Source organism: Ranitomeya variabilis, chromosome 8, assembly GCF_051348905.1.
Source record: "Ranitomeya variabilis isolate aRanVar5 chromosome 8, aRanVar5.hap1, whole genome shotgun sequence".
Lineage (NCBI taxonomy): Eukaryota > Metazoa > Chordata > Amphibia > Anura > Dendrobatidae > Ranitomeya > Ranitomeya variabilis.
Window position 1 is genome coordinate 195,401,959 of NC_135239.1, and position 20,720 is coordinate 195,422,678.

The following is a 20,720-nucleotide window of genomic DNA, read 5'->3' on the forward strand; positions in this document are numbered from 1 at the left end:
ACGGAATTCAGGCCAAAGTGTGTGCTGACCTCCATGTGCAGAGGACAAAAACAGGAGCAGGGAGCAGGAAACTGTCCTGGCCGGGAGAGGAGCTAAGCAGACAGGAACGTGTGAACGTATGGACACTGGAGGGGAGATATGGGGTAGTTATCTTTGATCCAATGCCCCTGACAGTACGCCATTGGATGGATGGGGCCCCTTGAGGAAGTGGGGGCCCTAGGCATTTGCCTAGTCTGCCTGCCCCTAACGCCGGCCCTGGCAATGGCACAATGTGATACGCCACCAAAAGCATTTGCCTTTGCAGGCCTGTTTCACACCCTGAATATCCATTTGGATCCCGGGGGCTTTTTCTAATGGTGTGACACAAATGACACCTTCTGGATACACTTTTTTCTAGAAGGATTCAGGGGGCTATTGCGCACCCTGTGAGATTTGCCAACTCACTTTTTTTCCCCCGGAAATAGGGAATATTGTATATTTTGTTTATATTAATTAGGTATATCTGAAAAGATCATACTGCCACTTTAACAAGCCATGCAACATGACAACAGTCGACAACTGTTTCAGGCTTTTTGCCCCTCATCAGCACAGAGCAGGGTTTTACTGGCTACATAAAATGCCTTTAACTCATCTTTGGGTGGAACTAATTCAGCTGGTCCTTGCAATGGGGATCCCATTAATCCAGCCAAATCCTGATCTACAACGATGGAGGACAAGTTCAACCAAAACAGTTGTCTGCAGATGGCTATCTGAACTGGCTAGTAACCCTTGATCATGTGGCAAGGTTGGACATTGACTTTCAGGGTAACTACTTCCAAGAGGTGGAACTAGCATTATAGCTTTTTTTCATTTATACGTACATACAAATAATTTGCATGTTTTTTGTCATGGAGCAGTGCCGATAGTACACCATATTCCATTAGAAGGTTAGTCTTCCCACCCCATTCCCAAGCAAATTGGGGAAACCATAAATTAAAGGCATGCATAAGAAAATACATGTCCCACCTGAAGCTATTTCAAATCGCATGTCTGTATTCTCCGAGTCCCGATCATTGCAGTTGAGACGGAAGTTGTTGATGTTTATCCCTGCGGTGATGTTGTCATAGATGGTGGCGGTGTACCTGGATGGTCTACACACCGGAGCCTCATCATTTTCTTCTGTTACATCAACGGTGACCTTGCCGAAATGATAAGTAAAGTGTCAATACATTTGGAAGGAGCAGGTGCCTGGATTCTCTGGAGGCCACTTCATCCTGGGTCACACATGCTTTCTGCAAGTTACCAGATCGGTGTGTGAAGGGGGCTGTCTAATCTTTTATTTCAATTGTTAAGCCAGCCCCTTATTTTATTAAAGCTTATGCAGAGACAGAGAAGGGGGCTGGCTTAGAAATTGAAATAGGTAGTCTGACTTCTTTTCATACTGTTTCTCATGTTAGGCACAGGACCAGAGGTAAAGTGGATGATCACGGCACCTAGCCTACTACTAGGGACATAACTATAATAGGTGTAGGGGTTGCAATCGCACATGGGCCCTCGAGTCTAAGGAGCCCAAAAGGTCCCTTTGGCTTATATCAAAAGACCGATAATATTAAAACTTTGCAATAATTGGGGGCCCTGTTGGAGCTTTTGCATTGAGGCCCATAAGGTTCAAGTTACGCCACTGCCTACCACCACTATATTAAAGGGTATATCTAGATCTTTCTGAAAAACAAAAATGTGTCCAAGCACTAACAGGCAGGTAGTTACTACTTTCCTGCCTGTTGTGCCCGGCTTTGTTCTTCCCCGGCACAGAGCGGTCACAGACCGCTCTTGCCGGCAATTCAGCTGCCTCTGCTGACGTCATGTCAACAGAGCGGAGGCTTTTTTTCTGCCTTGCTCTGTCGACGGAGCAGGACGTCATTCTGATTGACACAGTTAGATAGTGGCTGTCAATCAGAATGATGTCGAAATCCTGCCCTGTAAATAGAGCAGAGCGGAAAAGAAGCCCCTGTTCTGTTGACATGACGTCAGCAGATGCAGCTGAATCACCGGCAGGAGCGGTCTGTGACCGTTCTGTGCTGGGGAAAACAGAGCAGGGCACAACAGGCAGGTATCAACTATTTGCCTGTTAGTGCTTAGGCACATTTTTTGCTTTTCCAAAAAGTCCTGGAAATATCTTTTTAATAAATTATAAACTTCACTGTTTAAAGCTTTAAATATTTTTTTTCTATAAAACCTCTTTGATACCTTTATAACTGTTAAAGCATTAATTTTCTGAATTCAAAAATTCCTTGCATTAACATAGATAAAAATTATAAATGAGGTTTGCCTACAATTGTGCCACTAGAGGAAGCTTAGGAGCTTGCACATGTCATAATGAGAAAACAGTATGCAAGAAGCTCCTAAGCTCCCCCTAGTGGTAGCTGCAGGTAGACAGATAAAATCAATTATTTCCATCATTAGGAAAACGGTGCTTTGAGAGCTATGAAAATGTATTAAGAACTTTACCAGAAAAAAAAAGTGTTGGACTCAATTACAATGTGCTCTGTTCTTCCAGTGCATATCCTTAGTGACTGACAAGAAATCATTTTTACAGCTCAACAACATTAAATATGGCTCCTACACATGGCCGTGCAACATCCTCCCGAGCTGCAGAAGGATTCAGCCTATTGATTCATGAGGCAGCGCTCAGCGCTGAACTAAAAGATGAAAAATAACTTACTGCCAACACGGGAGATCTATAAATTGAAATTCAAACTGCAATTACTACCGTGGAGTCATCGTCATAGCAACGGCAAGAAAATGCCATATTAATGGCGAGAATAATGTGTAATAGCAAATGCTGGTGGTAGCGATGTGTCAGATAACAAGGGGACACTGAGAAACTCCAAACGTCTGCATTATGAAGTCTTTGACCTTGTACCCGTCCCATCTAATTTGTAGGACATGTATAACGATGGTCTGCAAATACTGACCTTGTGCCCAAAAATATTTATTTTCTTTTAACACTGTTAAAAATTAAAGGAGCATGCTCACTACTGGGATTATTTGTGAAAAGAGTCATCTTAAAAAGGTAACACAATGCTGGGACCCCCAAAAAATCATGTGATCTGAGAAACCTGACAAGTGTTAGATTTTCCTGCAGCACTCCCACAGGTGAAATTGGGAATTGCATTTTTTAATCAATTATTGCCTGTGTAATGCATGGATGTACCAGGTTATGTACAGATCTTTATTGCTTTCTCTTGGCTAATAGACAGGAATTAACCCTAAATCTCCCTGTCTGGATGGCACCACAAGTCACAGAGAATTAAACAGAACTGTTGTGTTGTCATCTCATGTCTACTGCAACGAAAGTGTAAACAGAGAATGCAGGTACCGACATGGATGTTACAGCTTCCCATTGAAGGAGAACTTAGATTCCCTGAACTTTCGGATAACTTGATATTATTGGCTAGATAAAGGGATGAATAGAATGGCTTTATCTAAAACTTACAGTAAGTTGTCCTGTCCCTGAAGAATCAGTCCAAGGTGCCAGCCACTAGATGTATCATTTCTGTATAATTTACTATCCACTGACTGCTGTGAAGTGCAATCCATCTCAAGCAGCAGAGACAAAAAGAAGGGATGGGTCTTCGTATCTTTTCAGGCAGGACTTTGTCTCTCTGCTCCTCCTTTCCTGTGGATTATAATGCATAATGCATATGTAGCACCCCAGGAGTTCGGGTACCACAGTAGTGCTGCCTTCCTCTTGGGGAGGGCAGTCTTATGCCTGGAGACAAGAGGGATCCCTTTGGTAAGTTATCCCACACACAACACATTCTGACTATAGGCCAGGAGGGGGAGCTCAAAACCCGGTTTAAGGGGAGCTTCCCTGAGATATGCATCCTGGTCTGGAGGAGGAGTTAGGCAGTCAGCCTGAGATAGTCTGAGAGTGAACAGAGACAGAAGGAGGCTGCGATTGGGCCTCCTGTGAGCCAGAGTGCAGAAACCGGGCACCGGGAGCCCGAGGTTGTGGATAACTGCAAGGTCCACAGCAGAACCGGAGGGCATAGGACTATACGTAAACTGCCCGTACAACACCTGAGGTACAGCAGCAGTTAGAGCCTGGAGTCACCGTGTCTGAGACCCCCAAGAGATCAGCTCAAGCTGCCTACCGTGCAGGTACTGTCCCAGGACAGGAGAGAGAAAGGGGTACCTTGCCAGCAAACTACAGGGAGCAAGGGACCAGAAAAGCAGCGCATAGTGGAAGGCTCCCAACCTGACCTGCCAAATGGATTTCCACTTGTTTCCGGGCTGCCTGAACTCCTTCTGCACCTGTTGCCGTTACCCTGGACTGTGGCCTGCTACAACCAGTAAACCAGGTAAAGACTGCAACCCTGAGTCTTCCGTTATTTACGGCAACAGATCATCTCTGCCATATACCTCGGGAGCCCTGGGGACCCTACTTCACCTGTGGGAAGCGTCACCATCTTGCTGCCACAACATCACCCCAGAGGACCCCTTTAAGCAGCGTTGTTCCCCACTGACCAAGAACCACAGGTGGCATCACAAACACTGATTGTATTCATCCCTTAAAATCAATTTTAATTGAGTCCCAGGGCCACGAACCGGGTCGCAGCCACCGTGACATCCCGTTTAAGTGTGAACGGACCCGGTACCGAGTATCCCCATTGCCCTGGCGGGCGACTCACATACATAACAGAGGCAGGCTTTCATTGCAAGGCAGGCAAGCCTTTGGCAGAAGCAACGCATGCTGGGAAGAGGGGAATAGACGATATGTGCTCCTATAGTGCTGGTAAAACACTGATGAATACAGAATGTCCATTTAAAGGGAGTGGATGTCAAGTTACAAAGCATGAGCACTGGGACAGATCCTGGATATATTAGATTGGTATATGCACTAAAAGCAGTTTCCACTTGTTGTGGGGGATAAGGACAGCAAATCCATGGGTGTACTCTAGTTTCTTGTTAAACGATAGGTCCCACTTTCCAGAAAATCACAGTCCCTGCTCTCTCCTCCTACTTCCCAGGGTTTGGATATGAATACATCTTTCACGTTGCATTCGGTCACCCGTTCGGTGGCCCCTTAGGGGCTTATGTCCCAACCCCCCACAAAACAGAGTTTGGATGTATGCGCCGATGGGGTCATAGACCATAATGGTGCCGGCAAAGCGAACGTGAGCTCTGCCGTGCATCATTTTCGAGAGTATATGCCTATTGGAGATTGACGGTCTCATTGTTCGCCTCCAGTACGTGTACACTCCCGATGGGGCCACCAAACGGGTGACTGAATGCAATGTGAAAGTATTCTAAGGGATTTTATTCCGAAACTCGTCGGATGATTTGATGCACATTTCAATGTTGTATTTGCACATGGATCTTCAATAAAGAAATGCTTTTAGGAGAACGGAGTGCCGACTTTTCTTCCCTTTGGATTTCTCAGGAAATTCAACCTTTTACCTTTATTCCCGAGATCATAGGGATCATATCCATATAGGTACGGTGAGCTGTCTCATATGTTGCTGGCTTTAATGTGAGACCCGGTATGGGTCAATTTGGGAATAAATCTGCATATATGATCCCAAATTTATTATGTAAATCACATAGTAATACAATATGGCTGGACTTACTGTTGTAAGAGCAGTCCGAGGCTTGTCGGCGTCACAGTCCGTGGCCTCAATAATCAACGTGTGCTTCTTTTTCGCTTCAAAATCCAGTTGAGTCACGAGTTCTATGATTCCCGATGTCGGGTTAATCCAGAATCTATTGACAACGTCATTGTTGCCTTCTCTTATTTTATATGTTATGCAGCTCGGGAGATCCTTGTCTGTAGCCATCACTTGACCCACGATGGTCCCAGCTTTGAATAGCAAAATAGCATAGGCTTAGTTCAGGAAGTTTTCACTTCACTTGGGAATGTCTCTTACCCCATGTGCAGGGCATTGCAGTAGCTTAGGTATCCATGGTTACGACCACTCATATAGTGATAGTTAGCTGTTAGTGGTCGTAACCATGGATACCTAAGCTACTACAATGCCCTGCACATGGGGTAAGCGGCATATTGAAACAGAAGAACTATACTACATTTCTAATTGGAGGTATTTGATAGTAGTAGTATTATTATTATTATTATTATTACACCTACTACATATTGGGATAGGATCTTGGAGATGGGAATATCCCTTTAAGGGAAAAATCGAGGTATTTAAGGCCCAGTTGCACCTTTAAATGAAAAAACTCCTATTTTTTGGTAGCATTTTTGACAAAGTCCCACCATTTTGTCTTTTATTTTTCAAGGCTGTCCCAACAAGATTGATCCTGTTAGCATTTATGCCTTTTACTCAGGTTTTTGTGAAGTCATGCTAACAAAAATCGTTCTGTGACTATGGACGTGGAGCAGGATATTGATTTCTAGTGGAGTCATCTGCTCACAAATTGGGATGACTCTCAAACAATGTGTTACTATGACAATGACAACAAATGATTTTTAGATACAACAGACCACGTTTAATAACCAATTTACTACAGGTTTTGGACACAAATTGTGAATAACAAAGTCACAAATTATATAAAAATGCATTTATAAAAAGTTGGAGAAAGTGGTGGAGAAATCACATTCACAGGCCTCAAACTGCCCATAGCAACCATTCAGAGCTCAGCTTTCATTTTTAAAACAGCTTTGATCAAATGAAAGCTGTGCTGTGATTGGTTGCTATGGAGTATAAAGACAGTTTTTTCTTCTAGGACGGACTTCCTACCTTCAGATGTTTCCCGCACAGTGAAGGTGTACGTTGCCGAATCAAATACTGGATCAAAATTGTTGACAGGAGTCACAGACACGATTATTGTGGCCGTCACTGAAATAAATAAGAATTATTTAATATATTCAGGAGGAAACACAAAAACCTATCCTGAGCTTCCGGAACTAGACGATATATAGATGCTATGGGCTCCTCATTGCCTGTGTATTGGTGGTGGACTGTGCTACCGTCTTCCTACCACTAAAGACACCTATCGCGCTATGTGTTATATTGTAATGTGAACAGTGTCCTGCGTCTTTGTGAATATCGTGATGTAACATGCCATGTGAAATGTAATATGTTCCTGTGTAATGTATAGTAATGCAAGGCATAATATGCAAGTGTTTAGTGGTGTTATAGGTAAAGTATAATGTAGGATGTCACAGTGTAAGGTATAGTGTTATACTATAGGTAGTATATGGTGTAGATAGTTGACAATAGGGTCAGTTAGGAGTTAATATTTGGGACTAGCCCACAGGGGGAGGGGTTGGTGTTAGGGAAAGGGACTGTTTCTTTTTAATTAGGGGAGATAGAGTTTTAAGTGCGATATGAGCAGAGCTGCATTAAGGGTGACCCTGAGTGGGAGGAGACCAAAGGCAAGGGATAGTGTGCTCCTGAAGAAAAGTGACTGACAAGACAGAGTAGACATCCAGAGATGTGTTCAGGGAGAGGACGCCTAGCCATGAGAACTCAAGCTTGTAACATATTAGATAATGGGCCTTAGCAGGACTGAGAGATGGGGACTAGTGAAGGGTCCCGAGTTTTACCTCCAGGGTGCCAGTAGAGAAGAAATAAGGTGCGGACCTGCTGAGCAAGTAGAGGAGACTTGTGAACTAGGACTGTAGTGTTAAAGCTGGGTTATGGCGAAGTAGGGAGAAACAGTGTGCCTTAGAAGCCATGGAGTAGACTACAGAAGACGGATACTGCGTGAAATAATGCTTCATACTGTAAAGTAAAGGTCGATGAGACTTTGTGCCTGCTATCCCTTGTATATAACCCTTGCTAAGTTACCGTATAATAATGAGTTTATTTTAGAACTTTGCTCCCTCATTGAACAGTGGAACATCTGGTCCTGGGAAGCCCACACCGTCAGTTACATGCGGCCTGCACGGGCATAGTGCCCTCACAGCACAAGTCCACACACCCAGCCAGGACCCCCACTTTCATGTAACGTGACGGTGAGCTGGACACAAGAGCTTCGCTCACAGCTAACGCCCACAGCTACATTTTAAATGTTTTTTCTCAGAACTCATTTTCGAGGAGAAAATTCTTTTGAAGGGGGTAAAGTCACAAAGACAACTATAAAGTCCAGCTTCTCTCACTCCAATAGCCAGCTGTTATCACCAAGGAGCTGCTACTGGGCAAACAATGGGTGAGGTGGGAAATATAAAATGGCCGACATGTATTTCTTATATTACTGTGAATGAATGTGCCAGGTGGAATTTGAAACCCGGATAGATAGGTGATAGATAGATAGATAGATAGATAGATAGATAGATAGATAGATAGATAGATAGATAGATAGATAAATGATAGAAAGAAAATAGAGAGATAATAGATAGATAATAGATAACTAATAGATAGATAGACAATAGATAGATAATAGATAATAGATAGATAGATAGATAGATAGATAGATAGATAGATAGATAGATAATATACAGATAATAGATAGATAGATAGATACTTCTGTTCTGTAGCAACAGTTGACAGAATCAAAGGTAGCCATCAAAGCAATGTGAAGTATCCCTTAGCAGAGCATCAGACAGAACTTGCAGATATTGATTCTTCCTTGAAGATATTCGGTATCACAGAAAACATGAATGTGAAAAACATCTGCAACAAGTGTTATTCTCTGCAGAACAACCAACATTGACCAAACAGCAGAATTCTCCGGTATACACCACATACCCAGTAATGAGAAACAGCTTTACCCTCATAGGTATGGAGGCAGCAGGGGTTTTAGATCTTGTAAATACCATTACGCGACCCATGGACCATTACTAGTATAGTGGGTATCGGGGCCCATGGACCATTACTAGTATAGTGGGTATCGGGGCCCATGGACCATTACTAGTATAGTGGGTATCGGGGCCCATGGACCATTACTAGTATAGTGGGTATCGGGGCCCATGGACCATTACTAGTATAGTGGGTATCGGGGCCCATGGACCATTACTAGTATAGTGGGTATGATCACTGCTCGTGATGCTCTATTGAAGCTGAGTTTTTCACACTGGCCCCTGGATCTAGAGTTCTCTGATCTGTATGCAGTCATGGTCCATGCTACTTTCAAAGGATTAGTCAAAGTTTCGGGAAATAAAGGTGGTTCATAGGCAGGGAGGAAAGTTTTCCAAGTTTCCAATATACTTTCTACATGAATTATTCCATTTCAAGATCTCTAATTGCAGCAAATCACATCCACACGTATTAAATCTGCAGAAGATTTTCACAACAGATTTCACACTTTTCAATGAGAGGGTGATATGAGTGGTGGATCCACAGCAAATACACAAAGACTTTGCATGAAATTCACTGTGAATTTCATACTAGTGGATTTTCCCTGCTTCTAAAACATCTCTGGTGTAAAGAAGGTTCCTATTTAGGGACCCCGAGCAGAGATCCTGAAAACATATATGTATCTATATATTATTTACCAGTGTGTGGTGCGTCTGGCGAGTCTGATACTGATAACATCATCTCATAGGTGCTGACTGGATCTGTGTCATACACAATATTACGGCTTATCTAGTAATATAATGGGAAAACAAAGACGAGAAAAGTAACTGAACAAATAGAATTTATACACAAAATACACAGACTTGCGATTTCTGGCCCTTATATGACTTTTATGCTGCATTTTCATCAGTTAAACCCTCTGCAGGCTCTATCTATAATTTTCAGTTGTCTCTGAGCTAGTGGGTGGAGATGAGCTGCCATGATGTCTCCCTTACACTACACACACAGATATTAGGGATTCCTGCTCTCCTGTCTCTATGTAACACATGCAGTGGCATGTAGGACATTATACAGCAGTACTGAGCAGTGTAGCTGTGAGTCTAGCTCCACAGTGAGATAAAACACAAAAAAGCAACAGTACCATCTGTGTGTGCCTCTCTCTCACTTTGCTCCTCCCTACTCCATAGACTTTAATAAGCAGCTGCAATTTGATCACTCTGATCTAGTTGCCTGTCTAATCTTGAGAAAGACGGATTTTAGCAGGACTTCAGAGTAAATGATGAGTTTAAGACGCAGGTAGTAGAGAGAGAAGTGGCTCATAAGAGGAAACAGAAACACAAAAATTGTTATATTTGCTGGTGCTATTAATTAATGCAAATTTTGTCGAAACAATATTGGTCACTTAAGTTCCATGCAGCACAACCATAGAGGAAAACTAAGTATTACCCAGTGCTTATTGAGGTCAATGGTTTTGCTGTGTAGTGCAGGACAGGACAAGACCCCCCTAGAGACACTTTTTGGAACCGCTCATCACATTAGTGAAAAGTTGAGGGAATCCTCGTCTGTTCACATATAGGTCTCTAGTGGGGTCTATGGAAATGTGTCATAAAAACTACAGAAAATAAAAAGTCCACTTTTATTCAATACGAATTGGTTATAAAATGCACCTACTTGTATAATTGGAGAATTGTTTGCCGCCTGCTGGAATAATTTATCCACACCCAGCGGACCAGAATGGGGCTTATATAAGAGGGGATTTGGAGGGACATCTGGGTCATGACAATTGAGAATTGCCACTGTGGTGTCTTTAGTAATGGGCTCCGGTTCTACAAAGCTAAAAAGGAGAAAGAAATGAGTGGTGCAAAAAATAACGAGTTACCTCCATCAGGCAGGATATGAAGGCAGACAAGGAAGAAGCAATAATGAAGATCCTTAATTTTCAGGGGAGATAGCAGCACACACGTGAACGCTCGGACTTTTAGTGGACCTTAGCGTCATGTTCATTGTAGGAATAAAAGACATGAGAGGGATGGATAAATTGACATGCAGATGGACAGATAATTATTATTTATTATGTTTGCCTATATAGCGCTGTGGAGATCAGACTGAAAGAATCCATTGTGTCTTTCTCCTGAGACATCTGGCTTATTTCAAGAAACTTAAGCAAAGTTGACATTTCCTTTTATGGACGCATTCCTTCTTTTGTATTGTAACCTTTTACCTACATACCAGAAGCTGAACCTTATCTCTAGTATAGACTGTTTTTGTAAAAGGATGTGAAATATGAGCGCTTGTGCGCATGTCTGTAAAATGTTTAACTTTTTGCTATAAAAAGGAGGGGGTAGAGCCCAGTGAGTCAGACGTGCTCCAGGGCTATCCCTGTCTATGAACACACAACCTTTTGTGCTGCGTGTCATTTCACTCGGATCCCTACCTCTAGTAAGCCAGGGACTGAGAAGGACTTAACATTACTTTGGCGCACCGAACAGGGACCTGAGGTGAGAGTATTTGCTCGAGATTTACCTGCGGATACGGACAACGGAGATCTGGGATAATGGACGGCAAATGAACTGAAAAACCTGGCCAGGTAAGAGACATTATTAGTTCTCTTTTATCTGCCCTGTATTATCCGAAAGATCTCTATGAGCCGTGTCACGCTGGGTTAGTCTAGTAGTGAGTAGATACCTATAAAACTCGGGTTACCATATTGTATAGATTTATGAGTCCTGTCCCTGGCAGTGTGTGAACAGTGTGAAGGTTGTGGCATGTTGTGAAAGAAGAGCAAAAGTGCGTAGAAAAATAAGCCGAAATAGTTGGGGTATAAGCCTTATACACGGAAGTCAGCCTAACTGGGTCATGTGGTTGCGTCCTTCTGGGAGACCTCCGCCCATGCTTGACTCTCAATTAAGTGCTTAACCTCCTTCATTTCTGGATAAGGTTTGATAGAATGAGCCCAGGACGCGGTTTCATGAGCCTGGGACAAGTATGATATCTGAGACTGAGAGTTTTGTGATCTGTTTGGTGTTGCTGATCCTGTTTGCGTGCATTGTAGGAATCAAGTTTATTCTGCACATTAGAAAGAACGGAGCAGATCAGCCCTTCAATATTTTAGCTCCTTAGGAGAGAAGGCAACGAGACGCCACCAACAGAGGAAGTGGTTGTCCAAACGTCACCTAGGGTAGTCATAGCTAATATTGAAAAGAAAAATGGGAAATAAACAGACAAAAACCGTCTTAGGACAAGTGGAAGCAGCAGATATCATACAGGAAAGATGTGGAAAGATAGTCAGAAGGCAGATTAGGAGGGTAAGAGAAAAATTGGGAATTTCAGAAGCACTTATGTTCAGTACAGAATGGGAAAAACTGAGTAAAGAACGAGGTGGAATTATCAAAGACAATGGGTGGGAAGAAATCATACATTGTATGATAGAGGTCTCAAAAACAGCTAAAGAGGAGAATTGGAAGTACGATCCAGACACTTCCAAATGGATCATGGGGAAGGGAAAAAGTTGTGACATAATCCCGCCACCTTACCTAGATCCAAAAGCCCAATCATTTGTACCATCTGGAAGAGCAGAAGGAGGAAAACAATTTCCAGCCTTGTATCCCAATCTTGGTGGGGTAGGAGGATGGGAATGTTCACACTGTGGACAACAAAATCCAGATTGGAGAAATGATTGCCTAGCCTGTGGTACACCTAGATATGGCGCTGTACTTGCCCCTGTTAGGGTAGTACCAAGACCCTTTAGGGAACCTGGTGCTGACGGGGTAATGAACACCAGATATCATCAGACCAGACAATACTTTCCTTGGTCCCCTGCTGAGGGTATGTCCCTCCTGCATAATGCGCCTGATCCCACTCAATATCCTATCCGATTTGCGCAGTATATACAACAAATCATGCAGACTCATGCTGGGGTCTGGGCGGACGGGGAAGAATTATGTAGAATGAAAATGTCCCCCGGACTTTTTCAGGAATTATTGACACACCTACAGCCCAATAGACCAGTGGCAGAAGGGGGTGCCTTACAGACAGAAGCATCAGGTACCCAGTTCACAGAGGCATTAATAATTTTCATGAGAGGAAAACAGAGGGAAAGGGGATCTACGGGTGTGATTATGCAGAAATTTGGGCAAAGTATTGAAGAATATAGTCAAGAACTAGAAAATAGCTTTAGGGATGAAGGATTGGATTTGACTGATGCTTCAGTAAGGAGACTTTTTACAAAACAATTAATAGAGGGGCTAGATCCGAAAATCAGAGAAAAATTTAAATCCTCTACTCCAGATTGGAGAACAATTGAACAACCAAATATTGTGAAACAACGATGTTTAGGAATAGCCATGGATATGAGAGAGAATCGTAAGCCTGTTAGAATAGCACAAGCTAATACAGGAGGAAGAGTGAGACACAATTTTCCTTGCCACTACTGTAAAAAGCCAGGTCATTTCCAAAGAGAGTGCAGGAAGAAGTTGGCAGATATAAAGTCAGGCAAATTTGTTCCCAGAAATAACCCTCCCCAAACGGACAACCAGCAGAAATCTACCATCATAGATGGTCCCATACCAGATTCAGATTGACTCGATGTGTTACAAACTTCCCTACCAGCTAGAAGACCTATGATACAGGTGAATGTGGGGGGGAGAGAGATTCCATTTTTGATAGATACAGGTGCAACTTCCTCAATTTTGAATCAAGATTTTCTTCCGAATCCGGAAGATATTTCAGAACAAACAACTTTTGCTGAGGGTTATGATGGGGTAATTCGAACACTGCCATATACTGTGCCCCTAGAGGTCTCATTAGGACCTAAATGTTTTGCATCCAGATTTTTGTATGCCAGAGGTGCCCCAACATGTCTGTTAGGAACTGATGTCCTAAAGAAATTAGAAGCTAACATCAATTTTAGGGAAGATGGCACAGTTATGCTGACTATCCCTGATGATGCAGAAACATTAGAACAATATGTCAGAATTCAGGCTTTTGAGGATTATACTGAAGAAAAAGAGTACACCACAGATCTAGATCTCTCAATGATCCCAGAAACACTGTGGGCACAGGGTGACACTGATGTGGGATTATTGCATATTTCTTCTGTAAAATTATCTGTGCAACCAGGAACTGTTCTCCCACAGCTCAGACAATACCCTGTGAGTGCCCAGCAGGAATTAGCAATTACAAAACAGATAGAGGGATATAGAGAGAAAGGAGTTTTGGTAGAGATACAATCACCTGCTAACACTCCTCTGTATCCAGTCAAGAAGAGAACTCTTGATAAGGGTTCTATGCCCAAATATCGTATGGTACATGATCTAAGAGAAATAAACAAAGTTCTAGATCCAATCACCCCAGTTGTACCCAATCCTCATACGTTACTATCACAGATACCAGCCAGTTCTCAAGTGTTTACTGTAATAGATCTTTCAAATGCATTTTTCTCGGTTCCTTTACACCAAGACAGTTGGCATTTGTTTGCATTTACATTTAAGGGCAAACAGTTGGCGTGGACACGCCTTCCACAGGGAATGATACACTCCCCTACTCTTTATTCAAATGCCCTACAAACAGTCCTCCAGAGGTTTGAACCCGAACCACAGGTAGTAATTTTACAGTATGTGGATGACCTACTACTTTGCTGCCCAGATCTAGAAACTGCAGAAAGGTCCACTGTGAGTTTACTATGTTTTCTAGAAAAAGAAGGGTGTAAAGTGAATAGACAAAAGCTACAAGTTTGTCAGATCAAAGTGGTCTTTCTAGGTCATTGCATTTCTCAAGGTAAAAAGCATCTTACACCTCAAAGAACTGAAGCAATAAGACAGATGAATGAGCCTAGAAATCATAAACAGCTACGAGCATTTTTAGGAATAGTGTCTCATTGTAGACAATGGATTATACATGCCTGTCAACTAATGCAACCACTGTATGACTGTGTAAAAAGTGAACCTTATTTGTTGACAAAAGAAGGTCAGATTTCATTCCAACAATTAAAAGATGCCCTTGTTTCAGCTCCAGCGTTAGGGCTACCAGACTACACCAAACCATTTCAGCTTATGGCTGCAGAAGTTGATTCCCATGCTACAGGAGTTCTTACCCAGAAGCATGCAGGGAAACAAAGACCAATTGCATATTTTTCAGCAAGGTTAGATCCCGTAGCTAGAGCAGCGCCAACCTGTGTACGTGTAGTTGTTGCTGTCTCGCTATTGTTGGACAAAGCATCAGAAATTGTCCTAGAGCATCCACTCACAGTTCAAACTACACATGATGTTTATGGGATATTAAACCAGGTCCAACCAAAACACATTTCCATGGCCAGACATTTGCGGCTACAGTGTTCTTTGCTGCTCCCCTCTACTATCACATTTGCAAGGCTTCAGACTCTTAATTTAGCTACACTGCTACCTCTCGAGTCTGAAGGGGGGAATAAGGACACTGATTCACACGCAAATTTTTTCCCTACAGACACACATGATTGTACAGAGCTCATTTTACAAGAAACAGCAGGCTTACCCAATGTATCTGAAACACCACTTCAAAATCCAGATTTAGAGCTGTTTATAGATGGTAGTAGGTTTGCAGATGACACAGGTAACTTTCATACAGGGTATGCAGTTGTGTCAGAATCTGAAACTCTCAAAGCAGAACCACTTCCACCAAAACAGTCTGCACAAGAAGCAGAACTAACAGCATTGATTGAAGCGCTAAAAATAGCTGAGAATCAGACAGCTAATATATACACTGATTCTAGGTATGCACATGGTATTGTGTTTGATTTTGGAGTAATCTGGAGAGCTAGAGGTTACATGACAGCATCAGGACAACCTGTAAAACATGCTTCTTTGATCAAACAGATCTTAGAGGCTGCACAAGAAACAAAAGAAGTAGCAGTAATTAAGGTAGCTGCACATGTGAGACTCGACACTAGGGAATCTAGGGGAAATGATAGGGCTGATAAAGCAGCCAAAGCAGCGGCAGTCAAACCCTTACGACAGGTTCATACTGTAAACCTCACAGAAAATACTGAAGATAGACTGAGACAAGCACAGGAAGATGCAGGAGAAGAGGAGAGGGATAGATGGAAAAAGGAAGGGGCAGAAGAACAAGCAGGAATTTGGAAGAAAGATGGACTAATATGTCTGCCTAGAGCCTGGTACCCGATTGTAGTTGGTGGACTGCACCACCCTACTCATGTGTCTGCAAATGCAATGACACTACTGGCAAAGCAAGTCTGGTTGGCTCCAGGTTTTGGCAACTATGCAAGAGACTATTGTGCTGCATGCGCTATATGCCTGGCACATAATCCCGGACAGACAACAAAGACCCCTATGAAGCACCACGTCCGACCTCTCTATCCGTTTCAGCGATTACAAATAGACTTTATCCAGCTGCCAAAAAGTAATGGGTATGAGTATGTGTTGGTGTGTGTGGACATGTTCTCAGGGTGGCCAGAGGCCTATCCAGTTCGGAAGGCTTCAGCTAAAAACACTGCTGTAAAGCTAGTTGCCGAACTGATACCCCGTTACGGTCTCCCTGAAGTGATCGAGTCATATAGGGGTACTCATTTCACTGGAGAAATATTTCAAAATGTACTGAAAATGTTGGGTGTTGAAAGTCAGTTACACACTCCGTATCATCCTCAAAGTTCTGGTAAGGTGGAACGCATGAATGGAACTTTAAAATTAAAAATACAGAAAGCCATGGCTGAAACAGGAAAGCCTTGGACAGAATGCCTTCCACTGGCCCTTTACTCAATACGCAATACCCCAAGGGGTAAGACTAAACTGTCTCCATATGAAATTTTGTTTGGTAGGACTGCCAATTTAGGATGTTATTTTCCACAGCAACTTGTGTTAAATATTGAGTCATTGACTTCTTATGTACAAAATCTTCAGAAACAATTAACTAAGGTGCATGCACAAGTTTTTGCTTCCCTTCCAGATCCTGACAACATTGAAGGAAGTCACAAGTTGGAACCAGGTGATCAAGTCTATGTAAAAAGACACACCAGAAAGGCTCTAGAACCAAGGTTTGACGGACCCTTCCAAGTCCTGTTGACAACACCTACATCAGTCAAGCTTGAAGGAAAGGCATCATGGATACATGCAAGCCATTGCAAAAAAAGCAGTATAAACTCATGATATTGATGTTAATAGTATTAACCACGACAAAGGCATGGGAAAGACTAAATTCTCTAACCCCTTTGAACAATAGATTCGTACAACATCATAGAAAATTAGTGCATGACTTGTTAAACAATACACAAACCCTGACAGATTGTTGGATCTGTACCCATTCACCGGTATCAGCCACAAGTATACCTTTTCTAGCAGTTCCCGTATCAGCAGAAGAAATATTCGCTTGGCCTAATTGTTCAGACAAACTGGCCAATAACCAAACTGGTAATGCTAGGCTGTGGAATACTACAATCGCCATACCAATTGTGAGATGGGTAGAATTTCCTTGGTGGCAGGGTAATCTCTCAGGGAGTAATACACATCTACAATATTTAGCATTCAAGGGAGGAAAATGGGTACCTAGGAATAAGACTGGATTAACTGATCTAGGACAGGTCCCCACTGAAAATCTACAGCTCAGTTTCAGTACAACCGTCCCTTCCTCTGATGCCTTCAAACCTGTAGTATTGGAAAGATACATACACAATAGAAATTGGGAACATTCTGAGTTGTTCCCTCAAGGTAATGCAAGCGATTGTACAAGCAAACCGGGGAACCTGGTTTGTAATGAATCTGATGAGTATGACATTTAAATTAAAGGACGTACAACGACTCAGAGATCAGTATGACAAAGATAATGACCAGAATAAGGATAGCTGGTGGTCAGATACCTTTTCTTTTCTTAACCCAGCCAACTGGTTCAGAGGAATCGGTGGGTGGGTTGCTGGGATTATGCAGAGCATAATACATATAGTTATGATTATTGTAGTCATATACGTACTATTCCAGATTGTGCTCAAGGGTATCTCAGTATGCACAGATAAACTTTGTGTAATAGATGCAAGAGTATAATTTTTTTTTTTTTTCTTTTCTTATGTTATCTTCTAGTGATTCTAATTATTATTACCGTATTAACTTTTTGTTGTTTCATAAATGTTTTAGTATATACTGCCGTATAAAGAAAAAAGAATGAACAAACTTATTGCAAAACAAAGAAAAGGTTGCGAGAGTTAAACGGAAGAATTAATACTAGATTTGATTCTCTTATTGAATACAAGCATGTACATGTGTAATACCAAAAATAAAGGCTTTGTCTTTGGCCCTATGGTAATAAAAATAAAAGAATATGTCAAAGGGGGGAATTGTGGAGATCAGACTGAAAGAATCCATTGTGTCTTTCTCCTGAGACATCTGGCTTATTTCAAGAAACTTAAGCAAAGTTGACATTTCCTTTTATGGACGCATTCCTTCTTTTGTATTGTAACCTTTTACCTACATACCAGAAGCTGAACCTTATCTCTAGTATAGACTGTTTTTGTAAAAGGATGTGAAATATGAGCGCTTGTGCGCATGTCTGTAAAATGTTTAACTTTTTGCTATAAAAAGGAGGGGGTAGAGCCCAGTGAGTCAGACGTGCTCCAGGGCTATCCCTGTCTATGAACACACAACCTTTTGTGCTGCGTGTCATTTCACTCGGATCCCTACCTCTAGTAAGCCAGGGACTGAGAAGGACTTAACAGCGCCATCATATTCCACAGCGCTTTACAGACATCATCATGAATGTCCCCATTGAGGCTCATAATCTAAATTCCCTATCAGTATGGCTGTGGCATGCGGGAGGAAACCGGAGACCCTAGAGGAAACCCACGGGAACACGGGGAGAACATACAAACTCCTTGCAGATGCTGTTCTTGGTGGAATTTGAAACCTGGATAGATTGGTGATAGATAGATAGATAGATAGATAGATAGATAAAAGAAAATTGAGAGATAATAGATAGATAATAGATAGATAGAGAATAGATAGATAATAGATAGATAATAGATGATATATAGATAGATAATAGATAGATGATAGATAGATAATAGATAGATGATAGATAGATAATAGATAGATAGATAATAGATAGATAGATAATAGAGAGATAGATAGATAATAGATAGATAATAGATGATAGATAGATAGATAGATAGATAATAGATAGATAATAGATAATAGATAGATAATAGATAATAGATAGATAGATGATAGATAGATAATAGATAGATAGATAGATAGATAGTTAATAGAAAGATGATAGATTATAGAAAGAAAATTGAGAGATAATAGATAGATAAATAATAGATAATAGATAGATAATAGATAGATAATAGATTGGAAATAGATAGATGGATAATAGATAGATGGCTAATCACCTGTACATATAAAAATCGCAGAATGGGGGGTTGTCATTTATAGGGAGAATATTTGCAGTCGCTAGGATGGAGGCGCACTTATTGTCTCTGTCACACACTGTCACGGTGTAGGACTGCACACTAACAAACCCGGAGGCCTCGCTGTCCATCCTGGAAGTAATCACCACCGTTCCCGTCTCTGTTAAATAGAAATATTTCTAGATGTCACACATTGCCAATTATTTTGGAGATATTAAGTGCACCCGCAGTCACTCCTCATTATAATGAGTGCGTGATCACGTAATACCAGATCAATTTGCAAATAACAGGAAATTCTAAATGAAAAGGTTTTAGCACTTAGCAGTGATTAGAAATGTTATAGGATAGTGATTTTTTTTTCCCAGCCACATGGGCCTTTTTGTTAATGGGGTCTGCCGATATTGTAGCTGCACTTTCCGATACTGCCCAAGCTAAAGACTGGGGACTGTTTCTGGGAAGAAAAAAAGTGGATCTCATTTTCTAAACTTTACATAATGAATATAGGTTTTGGAAACAGTGACACATTAATTAAGTTGCTGGATTTTGTTTCTTTTAATAATAGAATTCACCTTTGCTAATAGAGAAATAAGGATTTCCGGGGTTCAGGAGGAAAACGAGGTCGTTCATCTGGTCGGCGTCAGAGCCCGTGCAGGTGCTCACCGTCCTTCCTGCTGGAAGCTCCTCATTGAGCTGCATGGTCACCGTGTTCCCGGAGGTCTGGGTCTGGGTGGTAGTGCCAGCGGCTGTGATACTGTAAAAGCTAATAAAAGACAATACTAAACAGCTATGACTCCATCACTAATCTCAGGGGTGAAGCTATAGGGGGTGCAGAGGAAGCAGACAGTCCTGGACCGGGGTGCAAAAGAGGGTCAGGGTCCTAGGTCTCTGCGACATAGGGAGATAGCGGTAATATAAGTGGCTCATGGCAGATGGGGGCCTGGTTACCGATTTTGCATTGCCGTGCGCCTCTACTGCAGCCCAACATAATGAACAATACAATGCATACTTACACACAAGTAAGCGCAGGGTCGTTGTCATTCACATTTGTGATATGGACCATTATTTTTGCAGAGTTTGACAGAGAACCGTCACTTATGGTAACTGTGATCGTATAGCTGTATGGAAAGAAATAGTAATACATAATATTTATGGAGACAAAGATTATTATTGTGTTACATTGTATCTTGTTTTGTAATGTCGGGAACTCACTGCTTGCAACACGACCACATTCACTTACATTATGGTCCAATCATGGATCGCAAGTAGCAGTCATCATAGAGTTCTGGCCTTAAAAGGGACCTGTCACTTGTCATAAATATGTATTATTTTTACCTGGTGTAAATGCCGCTGTTCTCCTGAATCCGGCGATGTTTTTATTTTGTTTCTGCGCCTCTCCGTTGCTGAGATACAGCCCCCTCTTCCCTGTACATAATTCTAGACTTTTAAGCAAAGTGGGCGTGGTCTTCAACTCCTCTATCTGTTAGATGACCACCCGATTGGCTAAAAAAACTAGAGTTGTATACAGGTAAAAGAAGGCTGTATCTCACCAATGGTGAGGTGCAGGAACAAAAGAAAAACATTGCCGGATTCAGGAG

The 20,720-nt window shown here is 42.0% G+C and overlaps 1 protein-coding gene across 1 annotated transcript in view; it reads right to left on the minus strand.

Moving 5' to 3' along the window:
• Positions 1-20,720, minus strand: part of LOC143787297 (cadherin-related family member 3-like) — a 52,134-nt gene that overhangs the window by 10,996 nt on the left and 20,418 nt on the right. Inside the window, exons 7-14 of the mRNA XM_077275888.1 lie at positions 20,136-20,240; positions 19,695-19,885; positions 19,108-19,285; positions 10,413-10,575; positions 9,440-9,530; positions 6,741-6,839; positions 5,613-5,842; positions 1,006-1,177 (exon numbers count right to left, since the gene is read on the minus strand). Of these exons, the coding sequence (XP_077132003.1) occupies positions 1,006-1,177; positions 5,613-5,842; positions 6,741-6,839; positions 9,440-9,530; positions 10,413-10,575; positions 19,108-19,285; positions 19,695-19,885; positions 20,136-20,240 (1,229 nt within the window). The remainder of the gene's footprint in view (positions 1-1,005; positions 1,178-5,612; positions 5,843-6,740; positions 6,840-9,439; positions 9,531-10,412; positions 10,576-19,107; positions 19,286-19,694; positions 19,886-20,135; positions 20,241-20,720) is intronic.